Raw genomic sequence first — 20,830 nt, 5'->3', positions numbered from 1 at the left:
CCTCATCACACACAGACACACTAACATCAAGACACTCACTTAAATAAATACACCTGCTCTCCAGGACCCGCAGACACACAGGTGGAAACAGATGAAATCAGACAGAGATAGAAAGACGTTGAAAATGCAATCAGACAGATAAACAAGAGAGAGAGAGAGAGAGAGAGAGAGAGAGAGAGAGAGAGAGAGAGAGAGAGAGAGAGAGAGAGAGAGAGAGAGAGAGAGAGAGAGAGAGAGAGAGAGAGAGAGAGAGAGAGAGAGAGAGAGAGAGAGAGAGAGAGAGAGAGAGTGTGACGCGCAGAACGCAAAGATAGAAACAGATCAGTAAATGCTGGCCCAAAAAAATAAATACAAACCAAATGCGCTCAAAGACACAGTTACAGTCTAGCTACACAACACATGCTTTGGTCTCACTCTTGCTCTCTTTGTCTCTGTCTCTCTATCTGTCTCTCTCTCTGTCTCTCTATCTGTCTCTCTCTCTGTCTCTCTCTCAGTCTCTCTCTCTGTCTCTCTGTCTCTGTCTGTCTCTCTCTCTCTTTCTCTGTCTCTCTCTTTGTCTCTCTCTCTGTCTCTCTCTCTGTCTCTCTCTCTCTGTCTCTCTCTCTCTGTCTCTCTCTCTCTGTCTCTCTCTCTCTGTCTCTCTCTCTCTGTCTCTCTCTCTCTGTCTCTGTCTCTCTCTCTCTGTCTCTCTCTCTGTCTCTCTCTCTCTCTCTGTCTGTCTCCATCTCTCTTAAACACAAACACACACAAAGCCTGGTCAGATTTTCTGTCCATCGGTTACTGAATCAATTCTCCCCAGAGAGACAGACATGTTCACACTTGTACAGGCTGGTAATGTGGGATCAATGAACCTGTCTCCAGTGTGTCCGCTTGGCTACCTAGCCTAGCCTGTCTCCAACCCTGGACGCTCTCCAGGGTGGGGTCAGGTAGTAGGGCCATGGTTCTTCATGATGCGGGTAGATAACAAACCGTTTCTCAGAAGGTACAATCCTAACATTTACAAATGGGCTCCTTGTAGGCTGTCATTGTATTTATTTATTGCTATTAAGGCTTGATATATATTCCTGTCATGTGATGTTTGTTCAGTTGGTTTTAGAATAAAATCATGAAGGGATTTTAGTTTTCCTGGTAGTAGTAAAGTGTCCTAGTTTTGTGTGTGTGGTTTAATTCCACCAAAGTGCAATATATATAGAGAGATGCATCATGGCTATCAGATTAATCAGTAGTGCTACTGGATTCAGAACCCTGATGAGTTGTATCAACATCCCTCTCTTCACACACACACACACACGCACACACACACACACACACTGACTAACACGCAATGACAAACACACATTCTGTGGCACCCCCACCCCCTCCCAAACACACACCATCTTTCTCAGTAACAGATGTCTGTATTTAAGCTGATAAACCGTACTGCCTCAGTGCCCCCTTATCCAAGCCCCCCCAAACACTCACACACACTCGCACACTCACACACACACACAGCCACCCGCTGCTCATTATGTCAAACTTTCATTCATTTCTTCACCCCCTCCCCCCCTCCTCCTCTCGTCACCCCCTCCCCCTCTCTTCATTTATCCAATTTCTCCCCAATTCACACCCATTTACTCCCCCCCCACTCTCTCCCCTCTTCACCCCTTCACCCCCATGTAAACACAATCTACATTCATCATCTCTCCGGTCCCCTCAGACCGGCGTCTCCACGGTGAGTGCTTCAGCGTCTCCAGACACGCTGACAGACATCTACATATGCAGATGCTCACTCACACGCTCGTCTCTGGTGGGCGTGTGGAGCACACGCGTGTGCGTGTGCGGCGCAGCACACGCCCCTCTGACAGACTGACAGGAGGAGACGCCGCTCCTCTCCTCCGCTAACCCTCTCTCTCTGTCTCTCTCTCCCTCTCTCTCTCTCTGTCTCTCTCTCCCTCTCTCTCTCTCCCTCTCTCTCTCCCCCTCTCTCTCTCTCTCTCTCTCTCTCTCTCTCTCTCTCTCTCTGTCTCTCTCTCCCTCTCTCTCTGTTTCTCTCTGTCTCTCCCTCTCTCCCTCTGCCGATATACACACACGTACATTAAACATTACACAAACTACACCCAAACACATCACACATACACACACTTACACACACATTGCGCGTTACACACACAGGCATACACACTTTACCACACACACACACGTACAAACGCTCTGTAATAAATAAATAAATGTTGTACACATGCACTCATTATTATCGTTGACGATTGTCAGAATCCCCGCATCTGTCTGGACGAGGCTAACTCGTTAGCGCCGAGCAAATGTCAGGCTTAATCAGACGCCCCAACAAAAGACCATGTCTTTCTGCTCCCAAGCAGGAAGCAAAAGACCCAGGAGAAAGAAAAGCTTCTCTCTACAAGATGTCAAAGCTGCCTCAAGATCTCTGATTGTGTTCCTCTCTGGTATGAGCACACCCCCCCCCCCACCGTCCACCCCAACACACACACACACACACACACACACACACTCCATCCCCCTCTTCATGTCACCACGCACCTGCCCTCCCCTCCCCCACAACACATCATGTACTGACACAACCCACTCCCAGAATATCCCACTCTCGTTGATTCCCCTCAAACATCTCCTACAAATATAACCCTGATCCCAACAGGGATTTCATTTTTTTTTTTACATTGCAGAAATGTGTCCCTAAACATGAAGATGTTATTCTGAGGCAGATTCTAATGAACTCCCTCCACCGTTGTTTTATTCAGGTTGAGACTCCAGTGATGCGGAGATGAATTATCATCCTGAATAACCAGATGAGGGCATCAGGCTGCAGGCCTGGATCAGCAGGAAGGCTAAGTAAACCACACCAGCCTGCTCAGAGCTCACCACGGCAACGACCAGATTTAACAGGAAGTGATGACCGGGGGCAGAGAGAGAGGAAGTTTGGTATTGAGACGCTGTCCCGCATGATACAGGTTTTGGGGCGTGGAGAAGGAGGCGAGGTGGTTTGGAGAGAGAAGGTTGTGCTGGGTGGACATTGCTACCTCGGCCTCCTGTTTCCCTGCCAGTCATGTTCCCTCTCCGCGGCTAAACACACAGAGCCAGACGCACTGAGGTCTGGCAACAGCAACCAGGCAGGGCGATAGAGAGATAAGGGCGGAGGAGAGGAGAGGGCTCCTCTAACAGTCTCTCTCCCTCTCTCTGTATCTCCTTCTCTTGTTCTCTCCCCCCCCCCTCTAGTTGTTTCTCTTTCTCTCCCTCTCTTTCCTTCTCTCTCTTATCTACCCACCCCGCCCCCCCCTGCCCGGTCTGCATGTTGGTGATCTTGGAGAAGGCTCTACTCTCGCACCTGAAATTAAACACAAGGCCAGGTGTCACTCAGATCACACCATCTGTTCACCTTCCCCTGCTCTCTCGATTTCTTTCTTCCTTTTCCCTTTATTCCTCCTCACCTCTCTCTCTCTCTTTCTCTGTCGCTCTCTTTCTCTGTCTCTCTCTTTCTCTGTCTCTCTCTTTCTGTCTCTCTCTTTCTGTCTCTCTCTCTTTCTGTCTGTCTCCCTCTCCCTCTGTCTCCCTCTCTCTCTGTCTGTCTGTCTGTCTTTCTCTTTCTCTCTCTTTCTGTTTCTCTCTCTCGGCCGCCAGGCATTATGAACTGAAGAAGTGGCAGCGGTTTCTCTCAGTGGCATCGCAGACGAAAGAAGGAGAAGATGTTGAATTTGTAACAGCAGAGTTGAAAGTTAATGGCACCCTTCACCCTCGATGCTGCGGTCTGTGTTCCTCCCTGCCTTATAATTGGTTCCATGTTATTTCTTTGTGGCGTTCCTGATAAAGATGAGGAAGTTAATTATTCCTTGGCAGTGCAGGTGCTATTAGATGACAATTACACCACAGCTGGTAGCGGGGGTGGGGGTTGGGGTGTTGTGGAGGGCGGGGGGGGGGGGTGGGGGCGGAGCTTATAAGATGGTTTTCATCATTCGGGGAAGGGGTTATGGTACATAAGGGGGACGGGGGCGGGAGGTAAAGGTTGTTCCTTGATGCTTTTACAAGGCTTAAGGTAATATTGTCTGTGGCAACTAAACCCCCAAGTGAGAGGGTGAAGAGTGGAGAGAGAGAGGGGGGAGAGAGATGGGGGAGAGAGATGGGGGGCAGGAGAGACAAGAGAGGGGGGGGGATACGGGCTGGGAGGGTTGGGGGGGTGGTAACTACGGGGAACCTGCATGCTGATCTCCTCAGAGAGGTCAGAAAGGTCAGACTACTGTCATGCTAATAATGGGATTTATAGTACTGCTACCCTCCCTCTCCCCTTCTTCCCCTTTCTCTCCCCCTTTCCTTCTCTACCTCTCTCTCTCTTTGTCTGCCCTTCCCTATTTCTCCTTCTCTCTGTCTCCCTCTCTCCCTCTCTCCCCTCCACACACCCTCCCACCACTGTCTTGTAATGTCTCTCTCTCTCCCTCTCTCCCCTCCACACACCCTCCCACCACAGTCCTGTAATGTCTCTCTCTCTCCCTCTCTCCCCTCCACACACCCTCCCACCACAGTCCTGTAATGTCTCTCTCTCTCCCTCTCTCCCCTCCACACACCCTCCCACCACAGTCCTGTAATGTCTCCGTCTCCGAGCAAAGATAAAGAGAATTCTGACGACAAAATGAAAAGCTGGAGACCGTGAGGGACCAGAACAGCACAACAGGAAGACAGGGAGAAAATGAGTTTGAGGAGAGGAGTCAGGAAGTCGGGGTCACGTCCTCCCCGCCGTGCCCGTGTACTCCGTCACCATGGCGACGGCGCGGAGAACGCCTCGTCGCGTCACATTCTGATCCGCAAATGTCACATGATCGCACACACCTGCCGCCTGGTTCTGCTAATAACGCCGCCTTAACTTTGATTGGAAACACGGTTGAGAGGAGGGGAGGGAGGAGGGGCGGAGAGGTGGAGAGGTGGAGAGGGAAGATGGAGAGGAGGGAGGAGAGAGACAGAGAGAGAGAGAGTGGAGAGGGAGGGAGGGGGAAGAGAGAGAGGAGGGGGGAGGGAGAGAGTGGAGAGGGAGGGAGGGAGAAGAGAGAGAGGGAGGGAGGAGGAGAGAGAGAGGTAGGAGGAGAGAGAGAGTGGAGAGGGAGGGAGGGGGAAGAGAGAGAGGGAGGAGGAGAGAGAGAGGGAGGAGGAGAGAGAGAGTGGAGAGGGAGGGAGGGGGAAGAGAGAGAGGGAGGAGGAGAGAGAGAGGGAGGAGGAGAGAGAGAGTGGAGAGGGAGGGAGGGGGAAGAGAGAGAGGGAGGAGGAGAGCGAGAGGGAGGAGGAGAGAGAGAGTGGAGAGGGAGGGGGAAGAGAGAGAGGGAGGAGGAGAGAGAGAGTGGAGAGGGAGGGAGGGAGGGGGAAGAGAGAGAAAGAGAGAGACGGAACCGAAGATAAAGAGAAGCGAGGGAGGAAAGCTCCACGGTACGGTCCTAAGCTGTCACCTCTCGACCCGAGGAAGAGAGCAGCCAGACGGCTGCAGAGCGGAGGGAGACGCGCCCCAGACGGAGGGCAGGAAGAGCGCCTGTCCTGACCTTTCTAAGGGCCGCATCAGCTGCAGGGGAAGTCAGCCTCACATGTCAGACTCTGTTAATATTTCCGTGTTACAGTGTTGTCTGCACTGTGCATTGGACTGGAATGCCACTTTTTTTTTTTTTTTTTTTGCTCGGTGCTTCTGAGCATTAGCTGTGTGTGGTGTGTGTGTGTTTGCATGTGTGTGTGCGTGTATTTACATGTGTGTACTTGTGTGTGTGTTTGTGTATGATCGTGTTTGTGTGTGTATATGTGTGAGTGTATGTGTGTGTATGTGTATGAGCGTGTGTGTGTGTGTGTGTGTGTGAGTATGAGTGTGTGTGTGTGAGTGAGTGTGTGTACGTGTGTGTGTGTGTGCGCTCTGCTTCTGTTGAGCGTCAGGAGGAGTGACTCACCCCTGGTAGCGTCTTCTGTTCATGCAGTGCATTCTGGGCCTTCAGGGCAGACTCGCGGGCGCAGTATGTCAGGAAAGCACATCCTGGAAACAGAGGTTGGAGAGTTCAGCACGCCGAACAGGGCTCATGCAGCGTTGCGAAGGGACGCGAAGGGACACGAGTGCACAGGAGAGAGTGTGATTTCACGTTAAATTAACGGTTATTTTTCCATGACCTTCGCAGCAGCCTGTCAGCTATAATGTCAGATGTTAGTGCCTGTGTGAGAACAGAGAGCTGATAGCATTATCGTTTCACTGTGAAGTTCTTTTTTTGTTTTGTTTACTGGTGGCTGAGATGCCAGGCCCAGCGGACTCCAGGTCAGATCATTAACCCTAGATGGACCAGCTATTTCGAGGCCTTTTAAAAAGTGTGGTGGTCAAAGGTGGATGTGGCGAAGGAAACACAGACCGTTCCTTGACTCAGACCACCGAAATACTCTCAGAACGAGTCACTTCTGATCTCCAATCTTATGCTCCACTTACCATATGAACTACTTGCATGTCGCTTGTAAACACTGTGAGTGACAGACCATGCCTGACTATGAATAACACATCTGTGATGCTGAGACCTTAACATTCACATTACCAGGAGACACCAGAGACTTGAACCTTGCCTCTTCCACACTGCCCAGCTCCCCACAGGGACCGTTTCAGACAGGGCTAAATATCACACACATGCGATGTGGTGTACAGGGGGGTTGGTTGGCTCCACTAATGACAAACCTTCATAAAGGCTTCACTAGGCGACATGATAAGCCTTGGACGTCTTTCATATGCAAATGTGATGCAACATTAAAGGTGGTGAAATGGCACTGCCACATTTGACTGAAAGAAAAGAAGAAAAAAACGGTTGTATAGAACTCCTGGAAAAAGGTTTCCATGGGAATATATTTGCTTGTAAATTATAATAGATTTCTCTGAGGCTTTCAACGATCAGGTGTGGCGGTCAACGTGGGGCGCAGCCTATTATTATTTTCAATATTATGTATTATATCATTTCTACATTTGCCATGTCACATCTGCAGACAATGTCACATTAAAGCCTGTTTTTGTGATAGAACTTGTTCACAACTCATCAAGTCAAGTAATCGGAAGACTGTGCTCGCCCTAGTTCTGAAGACGCACACAGCTGTCTCTAGCCGGCGCGCTGCGCTCACCTTTATGCATCCCCGTGTATTTATCTTTTATCACCGTCAGCTCATAGATCTTTCCAAACTGTTCAAAGATGGGCTTCAGATCCTTCTCCTCCAGGTTCCGGGGAATCTGCCCGATGAAGAGCTTGATCGCGTCGGCCTCCTTCATTGAAACGTCGTGGGGTGGGAACGACCGGTTGATTCCCGGAGAATGACAGACAGAGAGCGGACAGGGGAAGAGTCAGGGAGACCCAGATCTCCGGAGGACTTGGAGATGATGATGAACAGATGATTCTAAGACGCTCTGCACAAGGGGGGTTGGGAGGGGGAGATACAGGTGTTAGATAACATAAATAAAATGGCAGATAGCCCAGGCTACTTCAAATGTGGGTATTTCATAATCATTCATTTGTTGATTAACAATCACTTTAATTGGGATACATTATTTTTGAGAGTAGGACTCTGATAGAATCGTGCCTCGCGAGAAAACGATTGTGGTAATAAAGAAAAAGAGCTCAACTTAGTTGCAGGCTCGTGATAATGACGCTGTTATTGTTTCGGCGAGTAGAAATAATATATGAACGCAATTATCATTATACACCCGACTCCTGGGGGGTTTATTTTTTAAATATCTAGATGGTAAAGTAAATAAAAACGGTGATTAGGTTAGTTCTATGCAGCTGATGCCCAAGTGGATAGGCTACATAAAAACGTGACAGTCGGTGTCAATATAGGACCCATTGTCAATGTGTTCACTGGCAATGATTTGAATATAATCTATATATTAACAAATATTTCAAGATCAACAAATGTATCCCTTACCGGTTTGGGGTCCTCTTTACTTTTCCCACGATTCGATGGGATCTGCACGGGTTTTTCCTACAATATTCGTTTAATAGTAATTACTGTTGTCCGTGTTCGTCTCCTGTTTTGTTCATTGGGGTGTAAATCAGGACCTATCTGAGTTACCCTCCGCGAGCGCACGTAACCAATCCCAGCGACGGTTCTTTATCCGACACAAACATCGGCCAGTACTGCTTGATCTCGCCGTTTTGTTGTGATCTTTGTGTACCAAACCTTTTTTTCCCAATCCAAATGTGATTACAATACTATTATATACCAAAATGACAACCTCGTTTAGATTATTCAAGCGGTTCGTTAGAATAATAGGCAGGGGAATGGTATTGCCGCCGCTCGCTTCTGTGCTGGCTCCCCCTCTCTGTCTGTGTATGTAGGCTACTCCGTTGCTTTTGACGTCGTAAACTGGTGTCTCCCTAGCTGTCGATCTCTGTGCTCCATCCCTCCCTTGGGTTGCAACAAGCCGTGATGTCTGCGGGGAGGGAACGTCTGCAAATCAAACAAGGAATTGAAAGGAAAATAGAAAACATTTCCGACCTAAACATCCAATATTTATTGATAGCCATATACCCAGGATATATTTACAGGTTATACCACTGTTTTACAATGGGTAACTACATTCCTTGGTAAAAATGTTGTATTCGTCATGTTTTTCGTCTTTGACGGAAACCGTGAATTACCAGACGGCCCCTGACATCAAGGGACGCAAATCCCTTCTTTGTTCTCGCAGTAGCTGACCGAGGTGCTGAAATGGTTGTAGACGCGTTTTTGACGGACATTCCATAAAAACCTTTTTAAACGTCAGTCATGTAGGCTAAACAGATGAACAGGTAGGCTACGATAGCCTTCTCGTGGACATGAAGTATTCAATGACTGTCACACAGGGTTCCATGTTCATATCGTGTGTGTCTTCATAAACAAGCAAACATAAACAAAACTAAAACATTCACTATAAAGCCAACATGCCCGCTCAAATTTGGGTGCACACATCAAATAATCACTAACGTGTGGCCTATATTCCGATAAGCATCATACGATGGAGCCAGGATCGACCCAACAACCACACTCATTCAATCTAATTTATTTTATTTCGCTGTTGTGTTCTAAGCACTTCTTAATTTGCCTCGGACGGCTACCATCTGCCACCGGTCCTAAATCCTACGTCTCCATTCGACCACTCCATCCCAATAATACACACACGGATAAAGAACTTACAGGACTTAAAATATATTTTCCGTTCATTTTAAACTAAACGAGCATGAAGAGAAATACTTTTAGACAGTCTATGTATGAATTTAGTTCATACAGTGCCCTACTAGTGAAAATAGAACAAGATGGCAACTGCCAACGATTTATGTCAATCAATATGTGAGTGACAAATATAGGACCACGTTATGTAAATAAATGTCTCACATCAGACTGTTTCACCATCACATTGTCTGTTGACTAGTGATTTAGAAAAGTAACCAATGAGAGCGTCATGTTACAGGATGTTGATTTGATCTTGAAAGAACAACAATAATAGTCATAATATGGGCCAATTCCATCAATACAAACAGAAAATGAAAGCACTTCAGCGTTTGAATAAAATAAAAACGTTTATTTACATTGTCTTTTTTTTCTCTTCAAGACATACATCAATGTGACAGACATGTCTACACATCAGTTTGATGAGAGTAAAAAAGGTAGTTGTGTGTGTCTGTGTGAGAGAGAAAGAAACAGAGAGAAGAGGGGAGAGATACACAGAGAGAGAGACAATACTATACTCACCCACTGCATAATAGAGTCAGAGGCATCATCTTGTATCTCACCATCATTTGTTCCCCTCTGGCTATACTCTCTCCTGCACACGCACACACACACACACACACACACACACACACACACACACACACACACACACACACACACACAGAGAGACACAGTATGAGGAGGAACAATAAAACACACATTTGAACAGATGAATCATAATATCTTCCACAACGTACCCCACAAAGATTACATTGAAGAACATAATAATCGTATCATAATAACAATGTATTTGTATCATAACCTTCAGTGAATATAAAATCATTACAGTGCCAAAGCCCCTGGACCAGTTGTTTTACAAAACCCCGTATTTCTCAAACAGCTCCACATCTGGTCTCCAGGTTGAAAGGGATGAAGAAACATGACAGATTGAGAAGGGGGGAAGCATTCAGGAGTGACAATTAAAGACAACTTCGTGTGAACAGGCCTACGGTCCTATTCTAACGGTGAGAGAGATTGGTAAAAGGAATCATAAATTGAGTGACACATCTTCTAATCTTTTCCATTTTTAATTGAATCACCCAAAATGAATTGACTGCTGCATGTACACCATAATACATTGTATTATTGTGAGCCATAGGGAATGTAAAACTGGTCTGTTGATCGCAAGGTAGACTAAATAATCGTTATTCAAAAAAAGTCATCCCGGTGAATGTAGGCCTTGAAATGTGCGTCAGCTGCTCGTGTTTGTAGAACGCGCTTCTAGAAAGAAGGGTGGAAAACACGGGCTTGTTTTGATTGTTGGGTGCCGAATAATGATTGGGCACAACTTCAGGCGTTCAACGAGACCTGCCAATCACAGCACAAAGCTCTTCAAGTGGGCGGGAAGACGTGACAGCGCAATCAATTCATTCTACCAGTGTAACATGAAAGTCAAACGTCACTCTTAATTTATACAGCCATCGTAGAATACAAAGCGCCCCACGCAAATACGAAATTTCTGTGTGGGTGTTACAATCCCAACAACAACCCGCTAAATTATGTCTGGCTTTGCTCTGCTTCACGCCAACTAAGGTAGGTTGTGCCAGAAATCTGTGGAGCAAGACAACATTAATCCAGAAAGCTGCTGACATCTAGCGGCAATTTAAAAGAATTGCGACGGGATCTATTAGCATATCTCCGCTACAATACGCCTACATGGCCTTCACTTAACATAATTATTCTATAAATAAACAGCAACGGAAACGCATCAAATTAATCAGTGTACACCCAAATCCTAATCCGCAGAATTACTTATCCTAGCTTGAACATCTGTTGAACCTAATACTAAAGTACCTTTATAGGCTACTATAACGATTAAGCCTAATTCATACACTGTCACACGGCTACATCCATGTTTCCTCAAAAACACACAAACAATAACATTACAGTAGGCCCACTACGACAGCCTTCACAAGTCAACTCCAAGCCACCATAGAACTGCCGTTCCAGCAGTGAACCTCATGTTTTTGAGGGGCTATAGACCCATAGTGTTTTAACGCATCAAATGTGTAAATGAATAAAAAGCAAGGGCAATACCAGTTGTGAAAAAATCTTGAATATTCTGGTCTCCGTCTAAATCAAAGTAGCCTAGCGCTAATAGACAAAGACGTAAGAAACTACACCTTTCCGTTAATTCATAAAATAACGACTTTTTCTAAAAGACTTTGGATGACTTCGAAGCTGGATCATATCGTGTAATCTGTTCAGACACCAGCCTTAGGATCAAGAAGCAATCAAACCGTGTTCAAAACGAAGACGCAAAACCATCAACTGAAGTAGCCTATCAATGATCATCAAGGATGATCTTCATGCTCTCCTTTACAAAACCAAATACATCAAGACAACAGCAAGAGAGAATACAGTTAAATAGCCTACTCCAATTCAATTTAGCGTCATCTCGTCAAAAGCCAGAATGGGTTTCAGATGAAATGCTAAATTGATTGTGATTTATGTTGCACCAGACACCATGAACCAAACTTGCTCGGCACAATATTTTTGTGAGAAGGTTTTGAGGTAAAAAATTTGAATTGGAAAAGGAATTTGAGGTGATGAAGTGATGAGCAGATATGACTCGGTCTTCGGTTAATAAAAACATAATTGGCCTCAAACAACAATGACACAGTGGTTTTGACACTCAGATTTTTATTATAAACAGTACAGGTAAAAACGTCCGTTGAAATCGGGGACTCGTTTCTTCCGCCTCCAAAACGAACGTCTTCTCTCTGCCGGAACGAAGGCTACAAAATAGTATTTCCCCTAAAGACCGTTATCACACACCCCCTTCCCACTACGATACTTTAGCCTCTCCTCATTGATAACCCGGAGAGACATAAACCGCTTGCGAGAGAGGCTGCATGTCACGATGTACACTTGATGGCATCGGTTTAGAAATATAACATTCGAGGTCTTAGCATAAACAATCACTGACCCTCTCCCGGTAAAGAAAAGGGTATTGTTTCAACATAATGCGATGAGAACGGAAAAAGGTGTGATCGTGTTGAACCCTGGCATCTTGATGCTTAGCTGGGCCTTTGAAACGGGAGACTAAACGTGTAACTCTCTAAAAAAAAAACTAACAAGAGCAGAAACAGAAACTACAATTCAGACTTTTTTGTTGTAGATGCAATAACGAGTAATTTCAAACGCAGACTAATTAACAATGTATAGGTACGCCCATTCACGCAGAACACACAATGCTGTCTGAAGGGGAAGGTGAATTATTGATTAAATTTGAACTTTTTAAATTTGAACAAATATAACGAACGAAATGTAATAGCTATATATCCACCTCATTTTTCCTTTTAGCCACGGTCTTCATACTTCATCTCCACAAACATCTTCAGCGAACGTCGACTTTCCCTCCCATCTCTCCTCTTCTCCTCTCTTCTCCTCCAGCCTCTCCTCTCAACCTACAGGGCTTCCTGCTTTTGTGTCTCTGTTGTCACCCTCACATCTTGCTTTAAAGGCAAAACCTTTCCCCTCATTTCTGAATCCCTCCTCTCTCCCCTTAGTCCCCACACCGGCAGGATGGCAGTTCAGCCGTGTGGCCATCGCATACGTGAACCCCCCCCCCCTTACGTCCTCCCCCCCGACACAGAGACCTCGACGTGCTGTGGAACAACGAGCTCGACCCTCAGCCCACCAGTCAGAAGTGCGGGGGTAAGTGTGGTCTCTTCGGGGGGAAGAAGGGGCCCCCTGGTCCCCCTCCTAACGGGTGTCCGCCGAAGGGTCCCGGCCGTTTACCCCGGAGCATGGCCCTCGGGTCGGGGCCGCGGAGAGGGGGGCGGGGGGGCCCGTGCGGGGGCCCCCGTGGATGACCTCTCAGATGGGGGTGGCGAGCAGGGTGGAGAGGGTGGTGAGGAGGGTGGGGTGGCCGGGGGTGATGAGGGGCAAGGGGGTGCATGTGGCCGTAGTGCAAAGGGGGGGAAGGGCTACGAGGGGGGTAGCTGTAATAGAAAGGGTCATCGTCGGGAGAGATGGGGGGGGTTAGGCGCTCCCGGGGGTACATGTGCGGGCTGCCTGTGCGGGGGAAAGGCTCGTAGCCGCCCGGGGGGTAGTAATGGTTGTCCGGGTGACGAGGGAGATCGTGCGGGTAACGGCGGAGATCGTCGGGGTGACGGTGAGGGTCGTCGTAGTAACCACGGACGTCATCGGGGTGGCGGTGGGGGTCTTCGCGGTAGTGGTAGTCGTCGGGGTGACGGCGGGGTTCGTCCGGGCGATAAGGAGACTTGTGCTGGTGGTCGTGGATGACAACAGGAAGGACACTGCAGACGCCACTCTCCCCTTCCAGCTCTGGGTTAGACGGATTCTCCATGGGTACCATCCCCCCTCCTGCCATGACGGAGCCGGGAGGACCCTTGAAGCCCTGGGGGGGAGGAGGGAGGTGGGGGATGGGGGGTAAGTGAGGAATAGGAGGCAGAGAGCCACTGAAGAACCCAGAGGGGGTGCTCTCATGTTGGGGGGGCAGGTCCTGGGACTGCTGGGCAGGGTAGGAACCCTGGCTCTCGCCCTGGTAGCAGTACTGTCCAGGTTGGCTGTCGCCTCCCGGCACGGGCATGCTGAGGCTGTTGGGATCGGGGTACATGTTACCGTACCACCCTCCTCCCCCACTGACACCAGAGGTTGGCCCTGCACCGTGGAAACCCTGCGCGGTAGTCACACCGCTGCTGTTCCCTGGCGGGTCACCCTGAGGGACTCCCTGCCCCACCGCCTGTCCTGCGTAGGGGTACGGCTGGTACGCCTGGCCGTTGTGGCACTGAGGGCGGCTGGGGTCCTGCCAGATGTCGCTGCAGTAGCCTGTGGCGGAAAGGGGGTCCACAGCCCTGCTGACCCCCCCAGAGGGCACGCAAGTCTGGCTGGAAGACTTAGGCTCTGCCTCTGGCTTGTCCATGATCTCATCCTGGGTGGGGGTGCCCCCGCCCTCATCCCTCACGGGGGTACCCTCCTGGTTCTCCGCCCCCAGCACGGGGCTGAGGTCGCTGGCCGTCCCGGGGACGGGGTCACGGGTGAGGCCGGGGTCACGGGCGAGGCTGGGGTCACGGGTGAGGCCGGGGTCACGGGCGAGGCCGGGGTCACGGGCGAGGCTGGGGTCACGGGCGAGGCCGGGGTCACGGGCGAGGCCCAGGTCGAAGGCACTGAAGCCGGGGTTCCCTTGGAGGAAGCTGTGGATCTTGGACTCCAAGGTGGAGGTGGAGATGGGTGCCGGCTGGTCCTTGATCAGGCTCGTGCTGCCCGCTCTCTGGGGAGGCATGGCTGGGATGGTCAGGGGGGCTGCCTGGGGTGTGCTGGAGCTCCTAGCTGGGGTGGAGATTTGAGGGGAGGGCAGGAGGATGGGAGAGGGCTGGGAGAGGCCTGCAGAGGGGGCTATTGGTGCGGGAATAGGGGCAGAGGTTGGGATTTTGCCGATACTGGAGGAGTTTGATGATGTGCTTCCAGCTGGGCTGTTCAACAAGGAGGTAAGACCTGTGTGAGAGGAAAAAAAGGGCTAAAAAGGGCTGTACACATTTGCTTCATTGAGCTGAGTGACTATTGATATTTAATTCAGTACCCTGTACATTTTGTTGAATGTTTTTCTCACGTTGTTGTAACAATGCAATTTCCTCTCTGGGACTGATAAAGTGCTACTCCCCTCTAAAAGGTACCGCACACACCAGCTCCCATTATACTCCTATTCCATAACCTTCTCTACTGGAATCAATACATAATAAAAAATATCAACCTCACTTAAATCCTAATAAAGTATTCACTTAGCAGACGCTTTCATCCAAAGTGGGAAGAAATCAAACCTGCGACCCTTCAATCTACAGTCATGTGCTCACTGAGCTGTACCTCCTTAATCATACCTGGATCCCTCCCTCCTTCTCCTCCTCCCCCCTCACCTTGCATCACCCCACCCTGCGCGTGTGTTTTGGAGAGAGCTCCCAGGAGTTGCCCCGGGATCATCTCCACCTTGGACAGCGCCAGGGGGCCGGGGGCCAGGGGGCCGGGGGCCAGGGGGCCGGGGGCCTGGGGGCCGGGGGCCTGGGGGCCGGGGGCCTGGGGGCCGGGGGCCTGGGGGCCGGGGGCCTGGGGGCCGGGGGCCTGGGGGACAGCCGGGGCCACAGGGGGGGGCTTTACTGTGGAGAGGCCCGGGGAGGAGGTAGACCCTGGGTACACACAGGACCCTGGGACCCCACCTGGTACACACACACACACACACACACACACACACACACAGGGGAGTATTTATAGCCAGAAGACAGCATTGTAGCCAAGTATCCTATAGGCTCATTTTGACGTGTCATAAGCTAGCTGGCTCAGGTTTGATCTAAAAGGTTGTTATTTAAATATCTAATATATATTTATGGCCTTATTTGTTTTACTATGTAGCACAACTTTTCATTACACCATGTGTATATTGTACTGCTTATGGTGAAAGATGCAAACTTCAATACATTTATTCCAGAACGTCATTTCCTGCCTGCTGACTCACCTGTATTCTTCATGGCTGAGGTGATGTTGCTGAGGATGGAGTTGATTTTCCCTAGGTCCACATTGGTCAGGCTGGCTGTGATCATGGCTGTAGAAGGTGTGGCCGGACTGCTGGGCAGCACCTCATTGGCCAGTGACGGTTGAGTGACAGCAACAATAGCCACCGGATTGGACACGGCGGTCAATGGGGCGGGGCCCAACGCTTGCTCGTCAACTGCGACCGGACAAGGAAAAGGCATGTCAATCAAGGTAACTGTCACAGGACAAGAGCGTTGACCGCAAAGCACAAAAAAGCACCAACCAACCAAGAACCCAGAACCTTCTCCCTCAACTCTACAGAAACCCCCACCTCACCTTGAATGCCAGCTATGTCCGTCTCCTCCCCCTCTGATAGATCCATGTCCTCTACGTCGCGGTTGTCTTTCTCCCCCACGGCGAAGCCCTGCCTGGGGGACCCTCCAGGGGACGACAGGGGGCTGGGGGCCTCCCCCAGAGTGATGTCCGCCTCCTCATCCATGGCCGAGCCGTCCAGGTCGGGGTCCAGGTCGGCCATTCCGTGGAAGGGCGACTCGGAGCCGGTGGGGGAGGGAGCGTCAGCGGAGGGCGAGGGGACGGGGGACTCGTCTAGATCTGGGAGAGTGGCCTTCAGAGAGTCCAGCTTACGCTTCAGATGGGAGACACGGTTGGCAAATGTCTGGTAGGCCTGGAGATGAGAGGGGGGGGGAGGGAGAAAGAGAGAGAGAGATTGAATAACAATGCAGGTTTTAACATCACATCCTATAAATCCATCCATCCTATTCAACCACCCATGTCACTACACAGCTGACTCACGTTGGCGACAATCTTGACCTCCTTGTACTGCATCTCATAGAAGATGTCTGCGTTGCCCAGTGCCTCCAGCAGAGGGGGGCCTGTCTTGACCTGTTTGTCCAGGAAGCTGACGAAATCCTGCAGCTTGGCGCTGCCCTCCTCAAAGTCCTTGGAGAATTTCTTCCCTCCGGCCTTGTCTTGAAGGGTGGAAATGTTTTTTAAAGAGGTGAAAGGAGGAATGAAAGAGTAGGAGGGGGGAGGGAGAGCAAGAGAGAGAGCAAGAGAGAGAGAGACAGAAAAGATAACCTTGATAAATTAAGGAAACCATGTGTCTAGACAACAAGCCTGAAGAAGGAATCAAGCCTTAACAGGACAACACGTCGAAGCAGCCCTACTGGGTCAGAGGAGGGAGAGAGGGAGGGAGTGGCGAAGGTTGGAGAGGATGAAAGTGTGATGGCTGCATCGTGTCTGGCACCTTTGAGCTTCTTGAGGGCCTCTGTGCTGCAGACGTCCACTCTCATGGCTGCCAACTGCTTCTCCCTGAGCTCCACCTCCTCTACCGAGCCCACGTACTTGGAGAGCAGCTCCATCATAGCCTGGGGCTGCATGACAGGGAGGCAGGTGGGGTCAGAGGTCAAACTACAGGATATATCGTGCCTTGAAAAAGGACTGGAGGTCACCATTGCTCACTAGCACTATACACAGACTTCCTTTGATAATATTTGATCATGTTGTGAGAGTACGGCTGATTGATGTGTGCGTGTGTAATGTTTGAATTTCTTGTTTACATATTATTGTGTGTTACGTATAGACACACACTGTGGCTGAAAAACTAAAAGTGAGAGTAGGATTAAAATTAAAATAAATTAAATATCTTACAACAAATTCAGCCACGATCTTGGACTGGAGAGCAGCTCTGTTGTCAACTGCAGCTGAAACAACGAAAACATGCATGAAGAGATGACGATCAACAAAACGACCAAGAGTGAATACAGAACTCTTCTTGTGTACGACGATGCACATCCAAACGGACAGGTGCGTCGCCCTCACCTTTGACCTGTACAGGTGTGACCACAGCAACAGGAGGGGATTCCTCCTTCACCAGGTAGCCCCTGAGCTCCGAGATGAGTTCATCCGTATAGACAGTCCTCTCCTCCCAGATGGTCAGAATCCTGCCCACCGCCTTCACAACCTTGGGGTCCCCCACACTACTGCAGGAGAGGAAGGAAGTTTGAATCGAACACAACTTTATTCGCACAGCCCTGTCACAACAAGCAATGTCACGGAACCCTTCCACCCTGAGTGGTTCCAACTGCCTTGCAACATTACAGAAGGAGGTTCTCAAAAGCTTTAGGATGAATATAAATCTAAAACTAAATGTAAAACATTATATAATATCAAACAATTACTTCAAAAAGATGGAATAGCCCTTATCTAGTGCGTTTTACTCACTTGACCATCAGAAAGGCATCAGGGAGCACCTCAGCAAAGGCAGTACGGTATACAATGGCGTTTTTCCTCTTACAGTTCTGAATGACATCGTTGGCGAGGTACAACAGGTTTAGCCTATGAGAAGCATCAGCTGGAGAGAGAGGGGAATGGAAAGGGATATGGTTCAGCACAGGACGCCACAGGCAACATCACTGAGGTCAAAACCCACTTGAGTCATCAACTCGCCATGCAACTGTGTCGAAGGAGTGGACTAGTTGGGCTATACAATGAATTACCTCGATAAACATCCATTGAAAAACGCTATGGGCAAAGCATATGGATTATGGACAGATGTCAGGGATAGAAACAACTTAATGTTTATTTGTATTCTATTATTTTGTATTCTAATATTGAAAATATATGAGAGAGTATAGGATGTGCTTTGCCAAAGGCAAGCATGCCCAATTGAGTTCCAAGGACATTGGGTCCTTGGAATATTAACTGTATAAATGTTCACTTCAGTAAGTTTTTCCCAGGCATAGTTGTAGCTGTACCATTAGTAGTAGCTTAGTCTAGTTCTAGTTCTTATCAAGTATGCATAATCTAAATCTGTTAATACCCCCAGGTAGCTACCATCTTCTATTTTGACCAGGTCATCTCACAGCAGGGTTTGCTCATATAGCATACAACAACCCGAATGCAAGGGGCACCCCCTTCAAAAGATATTTCCAGTTATTAGTAAAAAAACTTTCAGTAAGCACCAAAATAAGCAGCTAGCTGTAGTACCGGAGGTACTGTCAAAAGTGTAAGCAACAGACAGTTCCCCAGCAGTTTACAATGAGTGCCATGTGCTCTCTTAACCCTACACTCAGGTTGTGCGGCTTCGGACATAAAAGGTCGCTCTAATCACTCTGGAGGAGGGGATCCCTCTCTGAATTGCTCCTCCCAAGGTTTCTTCCATTTTTTTTCTCCTGTTGAGAGTTTTTTGGGAGTTTTTCCTTGTGGGTTTAGGTTGGTTGAGGGGCAGTTCTATGGGCATATGTGAAGCCCTCTGTGACATGCTTGCGTGTAAAAAGGGCTATACAAATACATTTGATTTGATCTAATGGAGATCTCTTTCCAGATTTTTGATAGAAACTGAGAAAGACATGTTACATTATATGATGCATAGGGAAAAAATATGACAGACCAATTATTTATGTGTGAACATTATCAACTAGCAAGCAAGCTGACGATCAGATAATTGGGTACATTATAATGTAGCTAAAAATTGTTATCCCGCTAGCCTAGCTAACGTTACTGCTCAAATCCGTTCATAGCTAGCTAGTGAAAGCTAGCTACTTTTACTGTGAGTTCGATAAACCTTACCATCGTAAATGTCAATGTAGCTCGAAACGTACAATTTGAACACATTTTCCCTCTTGCTTGAAGGGCAGCAACATAGAATCCCATGTAGGCCTACATCGTTAATTGTCATTTAGGGGGGGGAAACGAACTCCTTGTAAAAACCGGAATTTTGTGTGCGACAACGAAGATAACTGCTAGCTACCAGAAGTAGTTGACCTGGCTTCTGCATTATCCAGAAGTGATATGTGCATAGTGGGCGTAGCCTATGCAAGTTAATGCGGAAATGTCAGTCAACACAACGTTCCAAACGTAACTATTGGCGTTTCAGTCATGATGACTTAAAGGAAAAATATAATCATTTACTAACAGTACTTATAAATATGTTGATATTTATTTGTAATATTTTAGTATTTATTGGTTTGGCGGCCCACCTGCATTACCCGTAATGGACCACTAGTGGGCCGCGGCCCACAGGTTGGGAATCGCTGGTCTAGACATTCAAACAATGGCCTACGAGATTACATGATACACATATAAAATATGCCCTGCCTTAGCAGGCGGCATTAACAACAGCAACATTTAGTTATAACGCCGTTGCGCAATTAGCCACAGGTTTGACACAGTATTGCTTCAAATTCGGTGGCAAGCTAGCAAGCTAGATTGTCAACACTCGTACTGGGTAACAGGGCAGTCCAATAATGTGTAAACTATCTGCTTGTGGACTACGGCCAAAAGTGTAAATAAACAAATAGGATATCTGCATAGGTTTTTCTAAGATTACCAGACCAGGGATAATTAACGCTCATTTCCAAGAAGAAGCCCAAGGCACGTTTACTAATAGGCTACCTTAGCACAGTTGCGGCACAAATGTATCAGAACATATTCCCTGGTTCATCACAACAGCTACTGAAAACTAGAAGAACCAAAACGAACGGACCCATTCTACCTGCTAATGTAATGTCATCTAGCGTGGCTGTCCAGTTACTTACATTTCCTTAGCCATTTCATCCAGTACCGTACGACTAGGCTGTGGTATTTCTTGTTGTCGATACACCAGTTTGAAAGACCTTGTATAGATTCCATTGTGTTCGACACCCCTTGAAACCGCCGGTCTAAAGATGATTCAAACGCAGCAGGCGTGCCGCGACGGTGGCCACTTGAACCGCCAGATCCTGCAGCCATTTCGACTAAGCTAACCCCTAGCCTAGCTCTTCGTAGGTAGCTTAGCTAGCACTGAAGTGATCATGAATACGGGGCACTTTGGCTGCCCGCTTGAAGTAGCAGGGGCTGTCCGCTACAGACAACTATCGTAGTTAGCTAACCTCTAAAGAAAAACCAGTGTCGCTAATATTATGTTCGTACTTTCATTATTTCTTCTTTAACCATGAATAAATTAAGCAAGTTAGCTTGCTAGAGCTAGCTACATTGCTGCTGAGTTGGTTGGTCGTTATGGGTGCACACTTTCAATAACAGTCACACGCAGCGATAACTTCTCCATTGTATCTTGCATATAGCGCCATCTAGTGTTTGTCTA

At 48.3% G+C, this 20,830-nt stretch overlaps 2 protein-coding genes across 5 annotated transcripts in view; both read right to left on the bottom strand.

Annotated features, from left to right (window-relative positions):
• celf3a (cugbp, Elav-like family member 3a) overlaps positions 1–8,353 on the bottom strand; it is a 25,117-nt gene extending 16,764 nt beyond the window's left edge. For 2 of the 3 annotated variants that reach the window (XM_062446118.1, XM_062446119.1), the window contains exons 1-3: positions 7,912–8,351; positions 7,114–7,393; positions 5,919–6,001 (exon numbers count right to left, since the gene is read on the bottom strand). In XM_062446118.1, coding sequence (XP_062302102.1) covers positions 5,919–6,001; positions 7,114–7,258 — 228 coding nt within the window. In that variant the 5' untranslated portion in view covers positions 7,259–7,393; positions 7,912–8,351. Of the gene's footprint in view, positions 1–5,918; positions 6,002–7,113; positions 7,394–7,911 lie in introns of all 3 variants that reach the window. The other variant, XR_009927987.1, reaches the window with a different exon arrangement.
• A 1,284-nt stretch (positions 8,354–9,637) lies between these two features.
• rprd2a (regulation of nuclear pre-mRNA domain containing 2a) lies at positions 9,638–20,826 on the bottom strand. Of its 2 annotated transcripts, XR_009927986.1 has the most exons (11): positions 20,286–20,826; positions 17,971–18,100; positions 17,569–17,729; positions 17,398–17,450; positions 16,994–17,120; positions 16,540–16,715; positions 16,063–16,411; positions 15,710–15,922; positions 15,117–15,413; positions 12,527–14,700; positions 9,638–9,790 (listed from the first exon to the last, which is right to left on the bottom strand). XR_009927986.1 is itself a non-coding variant. In XM_062446112.1 (10 exons), exons 1-10 carry the CDS (start codon positions 20,476–20,478, stop codon positions 12,884–12,886), a joined length of 3,516 nt encoding a protein of 1,171 aa, XP_062302096.1. In that variant the 5' UTR covers positions 20,479–20,826; the 3' UTR covers positions 11,113–12,883. The 2 variants fall into 2 exon arrangements, 1 of the variants encoding a protein (XP_062302096.1); XM_062446112.1 differs by lacking the exon at positions 9,638–9,790 and having other exon boundaries at positions 11,113–14,700.
• Positions 20,827–20,830: the final 4 nt, after the last annotated feature.

The sequence above is a fragment of the Osmerus eperlanus genome, chromosome 20, assembly GCF_963692335.1.
Source record: "Osmerus eperlanus chromosome 20, fOsmEpe2.1, whole genome shotgun sequence".
NCBI classification, from domain to species: domain Eukaryota; kingdom Metazoa; phylum Chordata; class Actinopteri; order Osmeriformes; family Osmeridae; genus Osmerus; species Osmerus eperlanus.
This window is presented reverse-complemented; position numbering and strand designations above follow the sequence as displayed.